The sequence below is a fragment of the Sinocyclocheilus grahami genome, unplaced genomic scaffold (genome assembly GCF_001515645.1).
Source record: "Sinocyclocheilus grahami isolate Dianchi unplaced genomic scaffold, SAMN03320097.WGS_v1.1 scaffold1293.1, whole genome shotgun sequence".
NCBI classification, from domain to species: Eukaryota; Metazoa; Chordata; class Actinopteri; order Cypriniformes; family Cyprinidae; genus Sinocyclocheilus; species Sinocyclocheilus grahami.
In genome coordinates, this window is record NW_015506472.1 from 76864 (window position 1) to 89052 (window position 12189).

At 37.2% G+C, this 12189-nt stretch overlaps 1 protein-coding gene across 1 annotated transcript; it reads left to right on the plus strand.

The window, feature by feature from the left end:
• Window positions 1–4005: 4005 nt before the first annotated feature.
• LOC107568915 (aminopeptidase Ey-like) lies at window positions 4006–12189 on the plus strand. The gene is made up of 12 exons (XM_016254911.1): window positions 4006–4646; window positions 5269–5411; window positions 6552–6691; window positions 6844–6970; window positions 7076–7230; window positions 7347–7460; window positions 10433–10576; window positions 10671–10736; window positions 10828–10893; window positions 10997–11172; window positions 11521–11728; window positions 12130–12189. The coding sequence occupies exons 1-12, from the start codon at window positions 4042–4044 to the stop codon at window positions 12187–12189; spliced, it is 2004 nt and encodes a 667-aa protein (XP_016110397.1). The 5' UTR covers window positions 4006–4041.

Consider the following 12189-nt stretch of genomic DNA (forward strand, 5'->3'; position numbering starts at 1 on the left):
CCCAGGAAAAATCGCGTTGGGGGGGTAAAATACATTTTTTTTGGCGGGGTTCTCCTGGTACAATTCACATTCCAGGGCCTTAATATCACGTTATTGGGGTCGCTTCAACCTGCTGACATAAAAAACAACCGGCGGCAATCGCGGACACTGGTCCGCGAAATATAACTCCTCCCCGAACGTCCCGCTGCTCTGTATCTTGTTCTCTCATTGGCTGTAGGTCATCGCCGATGTGTTTTTCAGTCAGAACTCATTTCACACAGCGTGATTGTGAATCGCCGACAGCTCCAGATATTTAGCATGCCAAATATTTCACGGGCGTCGGCGATTCCCTCAGATCGCGTCTTTGATAATTCACACTACGTGACTGTCGCTCGCGTGAACGAGCACCGATTTGCCTCCGATTTCGGGCATTTGTCTGCGATTTCACAAAACTTGTCGGCGAGTGAAAAATCGGGCTAAAATCGTGCAGTGTGAACTGGCATAAGTAAAAGAATAATCATTCTGTCATCACTTACTCACCCTCATGTCGTCCAAACCTGTATGATTTTTCTCCTGTGTGACACAAAAGGGCAATTTTGAATATCCTGAAACTGGAAACAGAATTTTTTTTTTTTTATTTCAGTAATATTTAACAATATAACTGATAAATGCAGCCTTGGTGAGCATAAGAGATCTTACTAACACCCAAACTTATAAATGGGAGTGAATATGACAGAATTTTCATTTTGGGTGAACTATTCCTATTAATCTTTGTGTGTGTGTGTGTGTGTGTGTGTGTATGCGCGCGTGCGTTTTTGTGACAAATGAGGACATAAATTTGTATAATGACAAAGGTATGACATAGGTATTACAAGGAGAAGGTGACTTTTGAGGACATTACCCCATGGCCCCACTTTTCAACACACTTATAAATCACACAGAATGGAGTGTATTGAAAATCTGAAATAGCAGAAAGTTTCCTGTAAGGGGTAGGTTTAGGGGTAGGGTTGGTGTAGGGCAATAGAATATACGGTCTGTACAGTATAAAAACCATTACGCCTATGGGATGTCCCCACTTTTCACAAAAACAAACCTGTGTGTGTGTGTGTGTGTTTTGCATCTCATTTCAAGCCTCACATGAGTTCATCATCCCGTAACCTGATGGAATGAAAATGAATGGATGCTAACAGCATTTTGGCTGGATGTTTTTACCCAAGGAGCAGCCCCTCCTGGAGTAACCTGAGAAATGTCTTGCTCAAGGACACAACAGCGCTGATATTTAACCACTTAGGGCCTGGAAAATCTGTTGTTTTGAGCTGACTAAGTAGCATCCTAGCAAACCCAAGCAACCGTATATCTATGCACACTCAAAAACAGTTGTAAACAACTGTGTATGGGCAACCACACTCATATTTTCTTATAAAATGGATAGCTCCGGTCCTTGATTCTGATTGGTTGAGCCACTTTCGAAGCTGTTGTAAATTTGCTGTGTCTCATTTAGAAGGGTGCGCCCTCCGGAGGTCGCATTTGAAGGCTGCATATGTCATCGAGGCTGTCTCATTTCAGAAAAGCAAGTAGGACACTCCGAATGCGACCTTCTTTCACAGGAATTCGGAGGATGCATGAGGTGTATCCTTCGCTGCTACAGATAACCCACAATTCTTTGCGTCGCCGTAAACAACCGTTGTTAATTTGAAAAATGCCGGCGCCGGCAGATGTACACACAAGCGCAGGTGTGGTGTTTACAACTTGCATTAAATCGCCTCGGTAAAAACGGATACATTTTGTTTTTAATATCCTCCTCATTTTTTTTTTACTCTAACAGATGTATGCTGTACATACGCTGCAGCTCCTCAAACATTGAACAAAATAAAACAAGCAAAAGCTTGTTTTATTTTTCAAATTACTTTCCAAATTTAGAAATAATTTTCCTTCATTTAAGTAGTGTGAGAGTGATGCTCTAAATGTGTTGGCATAGCAACGTGACTTTTCCGCCTGTCCTAAGAAGGCCGTCTCCTTTAATTCTAGGTTGAGGACACTTCGTATATGCATCCTACAGAGGATGCGACCTCCGGAGGGCGCAGCCTTCTAAATGAGACACAGCTAATGACTCTACAAACACACACCTTTGTTTACATGTTCGTGTTGCTTGGCAACCACTTTGTTGCAACCACAACCGTTTCTGAGGAACTACATTGTTTGGTGGAAGAATATTGTTTTTATTAATATCATTACAATTTATTTGCTCTGTTTTATTTTGTGAAACCTTACTATGTATATGGAATAACCGTTTTATAAAAGCAGTAAGCCCCGTGAAGTCGTGGTTTACAGTGAATTTATGACAGCTAAGGGGCGTTGTTAGGCACGACGCGAAGCTTCTTGGGGCTTTAATAAAATGTAAAATTCTATTTAGCGTTTTATTGTTAACTTGCTATTATTGACTGGATTTTGCATTTTTGAAAATATGCTGCCATTAAAAAGTATAAACATACACTACTGCTCAAAAGTTTGGGGTCAGTAAGTTGTTTCTTTTTAAGAAATGAAGGGCCAGATTTACTAACAGCTTGCGCCAGCGCAAACCGTCTTTTGGTGTTAAAATAGTAGGCTACTTTCAGAATTTACTTAAGACGCGCAGTGAAGAATTAGCACTGAAAAGGTGTGGACACAGTTATTTTTGCACCTGACCTTATTGAATATGCATTTGTAGGAGTTTCCCTTTCGGACACAAAATTTATGGGAGGAGGGTATTCAAATTAATCCCGCAAATTAATCCCGCAACGTGATTTACTAACGTTTGCACTCGTCAAATTACTGGTATTTGCTCCAATATTTAATGGTCAAAAAAGGCAAAAAAAAAGCACTGCTCTTGGTAGATTGCGCTGGTCATTATGGAAACGATCTGGCTGCATCTGTATTCTTTAATGTGCGCATTGTCAGTAAATCACCCGCAGAATTTGCGCTCCCATCGGCGCTTTTATGGAATTGCGCTCTAATGCTAATTTGCCATGTTTAGTAAATCTGGCCCTAATACTTCTATTCAGCAAGTGAAATAAGCTGATCAAACTGACAGTGAAGACATTTAAAATAACTACTGTTCTTCTGAATGTTATATTCAATACCCTAAAAAAAAGAATCATGTTTTCCACAAAAAAATATATTAAGCAGCACGACTGTTTTCGACATTGTTAATAATCAAATATGTAACCTGAGTTGCTAAAAATTCAGCTTTTCCATCAGAGGAATATATTACATTTTATAATATATTAAAATGGAAAAGTTTTACTGTATTTTTGATCAAATAAATGCATCCTTGGTGAGCATAAGAGACTTTTTACTGACCACAAACTTTTAAATGGTAGTGGTGGTAGGTGGTAACTGTTTTTTAAGGCCTTTTTTGATACACGTACACCAGTCTTTTTTCTCTCAAATAAATAATTAAGTTGTAGAAACATTTTGAAATCCTTATTTCAAGCTGTGTAACTGTGTCTGAATATTTTAGTGTGCATCTTCCTCATTTCTGAATGCGCTTATACATTGTCATCATGACACACTGAACATGTAAGCTCAGAATACGTTAAAAGATACAGTGCTGCTTGGTGACCTCCGCTGGATTGTTTTTTTATGTAATTCACATGTCATAACCACACGAACGCCAGGAGGCTGTTTCATAACATTTGAAATGTTAACTTGGAAGGGGTATGAAGCGATTTCAAGACTCAAGAGTAATGTAATTACCCTGAAGCGATCGCTAATAAGCCCTGTGTCCCAGTTTAACTTGGCAAACAAAAGTCACATGCAAAGTAAAGTCAAATGCGAAGTATAAAGACATATTTGCCATTGTTTTGTTGATTTAAACATGAGAACTATGCAAACATGTAGAGCTTGAGTAATTGTTTTTCGCAGAAGTGGCATGGATAATCAAATATCCACAGCGTGATTCATCACAGTCACCACTATTTAATCACACACGCTTCATGACTGTCTGCATAGACTTGATCCTGTTCTGGCCCCATCATTAACTCCTGACAACATCTCCTGAGACTTCATTTTAACTCTGCGGCCATGGGGAAAGGCTTTTACATTAGTAAGCCTCTAGGATTTGTGCTATTTGGGTTGGGTGCTGGGGCCGTGCTCACCATTTTTGCTTTGTCAGTGGTCTATGTTCAAGAGAAACGGAAAAACGAGGTAAATGCCAGAGACGGGACCCGCATAGTGACGACTGCAGCACCCCACAGAACCTCGGCACCGTCGAACGAGGCCTGGGACAAGTACAGACTGCCTGACGCCCTTCTTCCTGAGTACTACAATGTGACGCTTTGGCCTCGGTTGGTGCCGGACGAGGAGGGCATGTACATTTTCACCGGGAAATCTGGAGTTGTGTTCACGTGCTTGAAGGAGACCAACCTGATCCTTATTCATTCCAATGAGCTGAACTTCACCTTGACCTCGGAGATGCACCATGCCAAGCTGACGGGTTTGGGAGGAACAAGCGCTCCGGCCATACTGGAGACCTGGTTTCAAACACAAACACAGTTCATGGTGATTCAGCTGAAAAGAAAACTACAAGTTGGAAAGTCCTATTGGCTTTACACGGAGTTCCATGGAGAGTTGTCAGATAACCTAGGAGGATTTTACAGAAGCGAATACACAGAAAATGATGTAAAAAAGTAAGATGACTACTGGCATTACTTTGCTAAGAAAGGGCTGAAATGTTTGCATTTCACAGCTTTTGTAGTCAACATCAAAGTAAATACTTATAATACTAATTAATTAATCGTAATACAATCTTATAGTAATAATTGTATAAATATAAAAATAACTATAAAACTGTTTATAGACATAATTATGTCAAAAGTAATAGTATTTTAATCATCTTTTAGATTTTTATAAGTTAAATTAATTTGTACTGTGGTATTACAAATGAATTTTAAAATATAATAATATCAGTATATAATATCAGGGCAATAAATGAATTAGAGAATTTCTTAAAATTAGGAAAGAATGATTTAATGTTTAATTTAAAAACAAAATTAAAATAGTTGTCTTATCACACCACGAGCCACTGCTTTATAATTTTTGTAATTATTGAAATATTATTATTATTATTATTATTACTGAATATTGGATAAAAGTGTCTGCTAAATGCAAAAATGTACATGTAAAATGTAAATTCATTACTAGGTGTAATTAATGTTTCCCTTGAATTACACAATTGAACATTTATGAAGACTTTTATAAGCTGTATTACTACTTCCTTCACACTTAACTGAGATAACTTCATTTTGGCAGAGTTGTCGCCACAACACAAATGCAGCCCACCGCCGCCCGGAACGTTTTCCCCTGCTTTGATGAGCCGTCAATGAAGGCCGTCTTCCATCTGACTCTCCTCCACCCTCCTGGAACTGTGGCCCTTTCTAATGGCATGGAGCTGGGTTAGTGATCACATCAATAACAAATGTATTAGATACTCTGTTGAGGGCATGATAATATCTTCTATTACTAATATTAGAAAATATTGTAATTTCAGTTTAATTCAGTAATCAAAGCTTTACATTATCCAAACACATTTATCATTTACTTCACAAAAATGATCAAATTAAGCATATGCTTCTAAATCAATGGGATGCATACTGTATCTTATGATATGACTTTAGTGTTTTTTTAATGGGAAAAAAATAGTAGGCTTAAACCACATCCCAGTCTTTACAGTAAGAGACATAACAATCTGAGTTTCTGAGCTCACAAATCTTTTGAAGTTGAAGACGCACTGCCAATCTGAAAGACTTCGGAAACTGAGACCTTACCAATTATTTTAGCTTTATTGAAGTTTTTCCAAAGTTGTATAATGGTAGCCTTGATTGTTTGGTGGTTTATAACCTGCTCTTTAATCACTTATTGAGGCCTTATATTTTCCCTTGCGTGTTAAAATTGACATTTAACATTCTGAACAATTCTTTTTAATATGTTTATTATTTCTATATACTGTTCAAAAGTTTTTTTTGAAAGAAATTATTATTCAGCAGTTCAGTTTTATTCAAGGATGCATTATTAAATTAAGCAAAAGTGAGAGTAAAGTCATTTATAATACTGACAAAAACAAATAAATGTTGTTCTTTTGAACTTTCTATTTATCAAAGAATCCTGGGGGGAAAAATGCATTGTAGTTTCCACAAAAATATGAAGCAATACAACTTTAATAACAGTAAGAAATGAAAATGAAAAAATGTTTCTTGAGCAGGAAATCAGCATATTAGAATGATTTCTGAAGGATCATGTGACACTGAAGACTGGAGTAATGATGCTGAAAATTCAGCTTTGCCATCACAGGAATGAATTCATTTTGAAAATATATGTAAACTGAAAATAGTGATTTTAAATTATATTAACATTTCCCAATATTACTGTTTTTGCTGTATTTTTGATCAACAAAAAACAACGCATAATCGCAGACTTCTTTCAAAAACACAAAATCATTTAGACCCCAACTTTTGACCTGTACACTACAGTATACTGAATGGATTTTTCTGTGGACACATTTTAAATCTTCACTCGTGTTCTGATTTTCCCTTTAGGCACTAAAAGCTTCACCATAGATAATCAAGAGGTTTTACAGACCAGATTTGAGCCAACTGAAAAAATGTCGACATATCTGTTGGCCTTTGTTGTCAGTGAATTTACCAACATACGATCCCCTCCAGAGGCCAATATTTTGGTAGAAATCAAGATATATTCACTCTCTTGCTCCCTTCTTTCCTCTTATAAATGTATTTCAAATGTGGATAACAAGTTAAAAATGTATTGCTTTTTATTACATAATCAATTTGTAATTTCCACTAAATTATTATTTTTTTTTTATATATATAGATCAGAATATGGGGACGTAGAGAAGCCATTGAAAGTTGTCAGGGAGATTATGCCCTTAATGTGACATTCCCTATTTTGAAGTATTTAGAAAACTATTACAACACCACATACCCCCTGTCCAAATCAGGTGAGAGTTTAAACATGCAAGCTCATTCCAAACTTTGTGTCTCAATCCATTAACACTGGGCCACTAGGGAAAAAAGCAGTCAGACTAATACTTTCCATTCCCTAGACCAAATCGCACTGCCTGATTTCGCTGCTGGAGCCATGGAAAACTGGGGTCTGGTCACATACAGAGAGCTATCGCTTTTCTACGATCCTAAAGTGTCCTCTAATGAAGATAAAGAATGGGTGGTCACTGTAATTACACATGAACTTGCACACATGGTATGTGGAGAACATCTCTCTCTCTCTCTCTCTCTCTCTCTCTCTCTCTAAAAAATGGTGTTATTTAACTAATTTAAATGATGTCATTCATTTATGTGAGTCAAATTATTGTCTAGTGGTTTGGGAACCTTGTGACCATGAGATGGTGGAACGACCTGTGGCTCAATGAAGGTTTTGCAAGTTATGTTTCATATCTTGCAGCTGATTATGTTGAACCCACCTGGAATATTGTAAGTTTTTATTCACTATATTCACATATGAAAAACATTTCTATGTTCACAAAATATAGCAAACAATACAATAAACAATAATATTACACTAGAAATCAGAAGGCTCCATTTTGATTTTAACTCTGTAATGCATCTTACCCATAGACTGTATAAAAACATTACCTTACGCAGATGACGTCCCACCAGTGTTGCCAGACGTCCGATAATTATCGTATTTGTACGATAATTTAGACCACTGTACGATGTACGATCAATAATGAAAAAAAAATCCCATAATGTACGATAATTTCAGAATTTTGTGAAACTTCAAATGGTGGTCGTTGTAATCATAGGGTTTCTTCTATACTAATTCATCTAGCTGTGGATCCTACGTCTACCGTGCCCTTCTTTTAAACGAGCACTATGTTGCGGTCCAGTACCGCCACTCCCTATACGCAGAGTACATACATTCATAATCCTGTGAAACTTTTTTGGATGTTGACGTTAATAACGTGTTTTAATGTCGGTGATAATTTAACCACCAACAACTCATCTAATATTCTCTCTGACTTCCCATGTTCCCTTACAAAAATTAGCCATGGTTTTACGGATAAAACCAAAAATCATGGTTCTTGTAGTCTTGTAACCACAAATGAACCATGATTTTGTTACTTCATAGTTTACAAAGAAGTATTAAGATAATATTTTTTGTGGTTATAAAATCAGACCTAAGCCAACAACAGCCTTTAAAATTACTTAAAATGCATTATATAAAACAATGAGGCAATAATGATTGGTTAATTAATAATTAAGTGGTTTCATTGAATAACACTGTTAAAATACATAATGTTATACAAGGTAAACAATTTATGTAGGCCTACATTACATATTACAAATGCTTGCAAAGGGAGCCAAGGCCTGGTAATTGCTGCTGTTACACTTACTGGACGATCAAGTCCTTTAATATTGACCAAACATTTAATTCAAATATCCACTTAATCTTTCATTTTTGGCCACCTTTTTGCAAAAGAAATGCGACAGCCTCAATAATTTCTTCAACAAAAACATGTGGACATCACAACCCTTACAAAAAAATCAACCATGGTTTTATCCTAGTAAAACTATGTAGTTTTCTTTTGCGTGATTTCTGAATGCTTGAGACTAAAATCAACCAGACAACTGTAACTGTCTAGTGCTACAAATGTAATTTGTAAACAATACAATATAATTAGAATTTGTTTATTTATTTACTTTTATATTTTATTAAAGTTCTGTTTTGACCCCTATAAAAGGTGTTTTTTTTGTTGTTGTTTTATTTACATCCATAATATTTGGGGGAGGGGGCACAACAATACAATTCTGCTTAGGGCACGCATTTGGCCAGCAGCGGCCCTGTTGCGGTCTATGACGGCATCAAATCTGTACTGCAAACGGACCCCCTCAACTTCTGGCACCACGCAGGCTTCTGATAACTGCGACTCAGAGGTGGAGTTTGGACCTTCCCACTTACGTACGCTTAGTTATTTATCTATTGTGGTAATTTGCAGGTAGTGTCAAAAAGTTGTTGGTCTAGAGCAGGGATGGGCAACTGGTATACGGCCCGCAGTGTCTTTTAGTACGGCCAGCTGGATCATATTAGACTCGGATGATCAATTTTAAAGGGGTCATACGATGCGATTTCAAGTTTCCCTTTCTCTTTGGAGTGTTACAAGCTGATTGTGCATAGATATATTAAAGTTCTGTTTTGACCCCTATAAAAGGTGTTTTTTTTGTTGTTGTTTTATTTACATCCATAATATTTGGGGGAGGGGGCACAACAATACAATTCTGCTTAGGGCACGCATTTGGCCAGCAGCGGCCCTGTTGCGGTCCATGACGGCATCAAATCTGTACTGCAAACGGACCCCCTCAACTTCTGGCACCACACAGGCTTCTGATAACTGCGACTCAGAGGTGGAGTTTGGACCTTCCCACTTACGTACGCTTAGTTATTTATCTATTGTGGTAATTTGCAGGTTGTGTCAAAAAGTTGTTGGTCTAGAGCAGGGATGGGCAACTGGTATACGGCCCGCAGTGTCTTTTAGTACGGCCAGCTGGATCATATTAGACTCGGATGATCAATTTTAAAGGGGTCATACGATGCGATTTCAAGTTTCCCTTTCTCTTTGGAGTGTTACAAGCTGATTGTGCATAGATAAGATCCCTGAAGTTGCAAAGACTAAAGTCTCAAAACCAAAGAGATATTCTTTATCAAAGGAAAGACTCTGCCACGCCCCCCTAAAACGGCTCATTCTAACACGCCCCCACATATCTACCTCACTATGTGGAAATATTTGCATAATGCCGTCCAAATGTGCACGCGAAGAAAGAAGGCGTGATTTCAGTAACCGTAGTTAGTGTTGAAGCAGCCATGTCAGCGAGACGCTGTGTGTTTCTAGGCGAAAGCAAAAGCACTTTATTTGGCCTTCCGAAAGTAGATGCATTTAGGAATCTTTAAGATTACTTACAACAGAACAGCAATGCATTTTATAGACAACCGTTTCGTGAACCTAGGAGAGGAGGTAATTCAGAATCAGCTACTGTTTTGTTCATTAAAAATAGTTACTTCACGTTTCTATTCTATGCCTGCTTGATTCCCAACGAAAAACGTCCTCTACTTGCTCCCCAATAAATCACGCAGACGAGGCTTGGTAAAGTTCCGTGAAGTTGTTTCATTCGTGAACAGTACACTAAAAATAGTAAGATTTCTTCATTTGCTAGCTAATTATTTACGTCTTTTTTTAACGCCAGACCTACTGCTACTAGGCGAACATAACGTAATGTAACGTAACGTAACGTAACTTAATTAATGTTCATGAGCAAAGTGAAGCCGTTACCTGATACAGAATACAAAAAAAGTAATCTATATCAAGTACATTGCTATTATATAATTTTTTTTAAAAGTATTATGAATATATTAAAGTGAGGGGTTCACTGTCTTTTCTCTCCTGAAGAAAGATCTGATGGTGCAGCAACAGGTTCAGAAGGCGTTTGACGTTGACTCTCTGGTTTCCTCCCACCCGCTTTCTTCACGAGAGGATGAAGTCATCACACCGGATCAAATCGATCAGTTATTTGATACCATCACGTATAGCAAGGTTTTCATCATGTGCCAAAAACAGCTTGAAATAACACTGTTAAGCAGTGTCGTATTGCAGTGTTTTAGTTAATGCTAAATTGTTGTCATTTCAGGGGGCTGCAATACTGAGAATGCTGTCTGAGTTTCTGACAGAGTCTATCTTTGCTAATGGACTTCATGTATGTCTGAAGAGTTTGAGGTTTTAAAAGTATTTTATGATGCATTAATGTGACTTTTTCTCAGACTAACACCCGTGCATTATTTCCACAGAACTATTTGCACGAGTATGCATACAGCAACACTGTGTACACAGATCTTTGGAAAAAACTGCAGGAAGTAAGTTACAAAATTGATGCGATGGAATCCTTAAATATTAGTGTAAGCGTGTTTGTCTTTTCAACCATACTTTTCATTACGTTTCATTATAAATCTTTTTCAGGTTGTAGACGCAGATTCAAGCATCCAGCTCCCAGCCTCAATAAATGAAATAATGAATCGCTGGATTCTTCAGATGGGTTTTCCTGTAGTAACTATTGACACTCGAACAGGAAGTATCACTCAGCAACACTTCCTGATACACCCAGAGGCAGTAGTGGACAAGCCATCTGACTACAAGTATGTTTAAACTGACAAATGTGCCAACAGAGTCCTGTCCTTTTAAAGTATACTGTGTTTATACACTCTTAAAAATAAAGGTGCTTCAAAAGGTTCTTCAAGCGATGCCATAGAAGAACCATTTTTGGTTCCACAAAGAACCATTCAGTCAAAGGTTCTTTAAAGAACCATCTCTTTCTTGTTTTGTAATCTGAAGAACCTTATTTCGCCACAGAGAACCTTTTGTCAAACAGAAAGGTTCTTCAGATGTTAAAGGTTCTTTATGGAACCATTTAGACAAAAAGGTTCTTCTATGGCATCATGAAGCACCTTTATTTTTAAGAGTGTATGTTCAAAAAATGATTGCAGTTATGAATGGTTTGTGCCAATCACATGGCTGAAGAGTGGCAGTAACATGGGCCAGCACTGGCTGCTTACTAAAACAGCTTCATATGAGCCCATGAAGACTGATACTGACTGGTTATTGGCCAACCTGAATGTCACGGGATACTACAGGGTTAATTATGATCCCCAGAACTGGGAACGTCTCCTCACACAACTGAATTCAGATCATAAAGTATGTATCTCACTATCTTTAAATTAATTAAAAACACTAAGCATCAAAGTAGCATACCTGAATAAAATCCAAATTTAGCAAAACTGTAACAAAATTATATGGTTATATAGTATTAAATAAAGTAGTCAACAACATTTGAAGTGGATCAGAAAAGTTCATCAAAGTTGCCCTAAGACAAGAATGCATTTTGGTTTTGATGAAAGGTTTTGATCCACTTCAAATGTTGACTAGTGCTAGTGCATTACAATCTTTATAATATATATTGTTCTGCTGTATAATGTTGTAGTTCTGAATTGTTCTAATATATAATTATAAATGATATTTACTAGTAACTTGATATAATATACATATAATAAATAATAACATAATATAACATTTGATTTTACCCTCTTTTCACATAGGTTATTCCAGTTCTTAATAGGGGCCAGATAATCGATGATGCATTTAATTTGGCGAGGTAA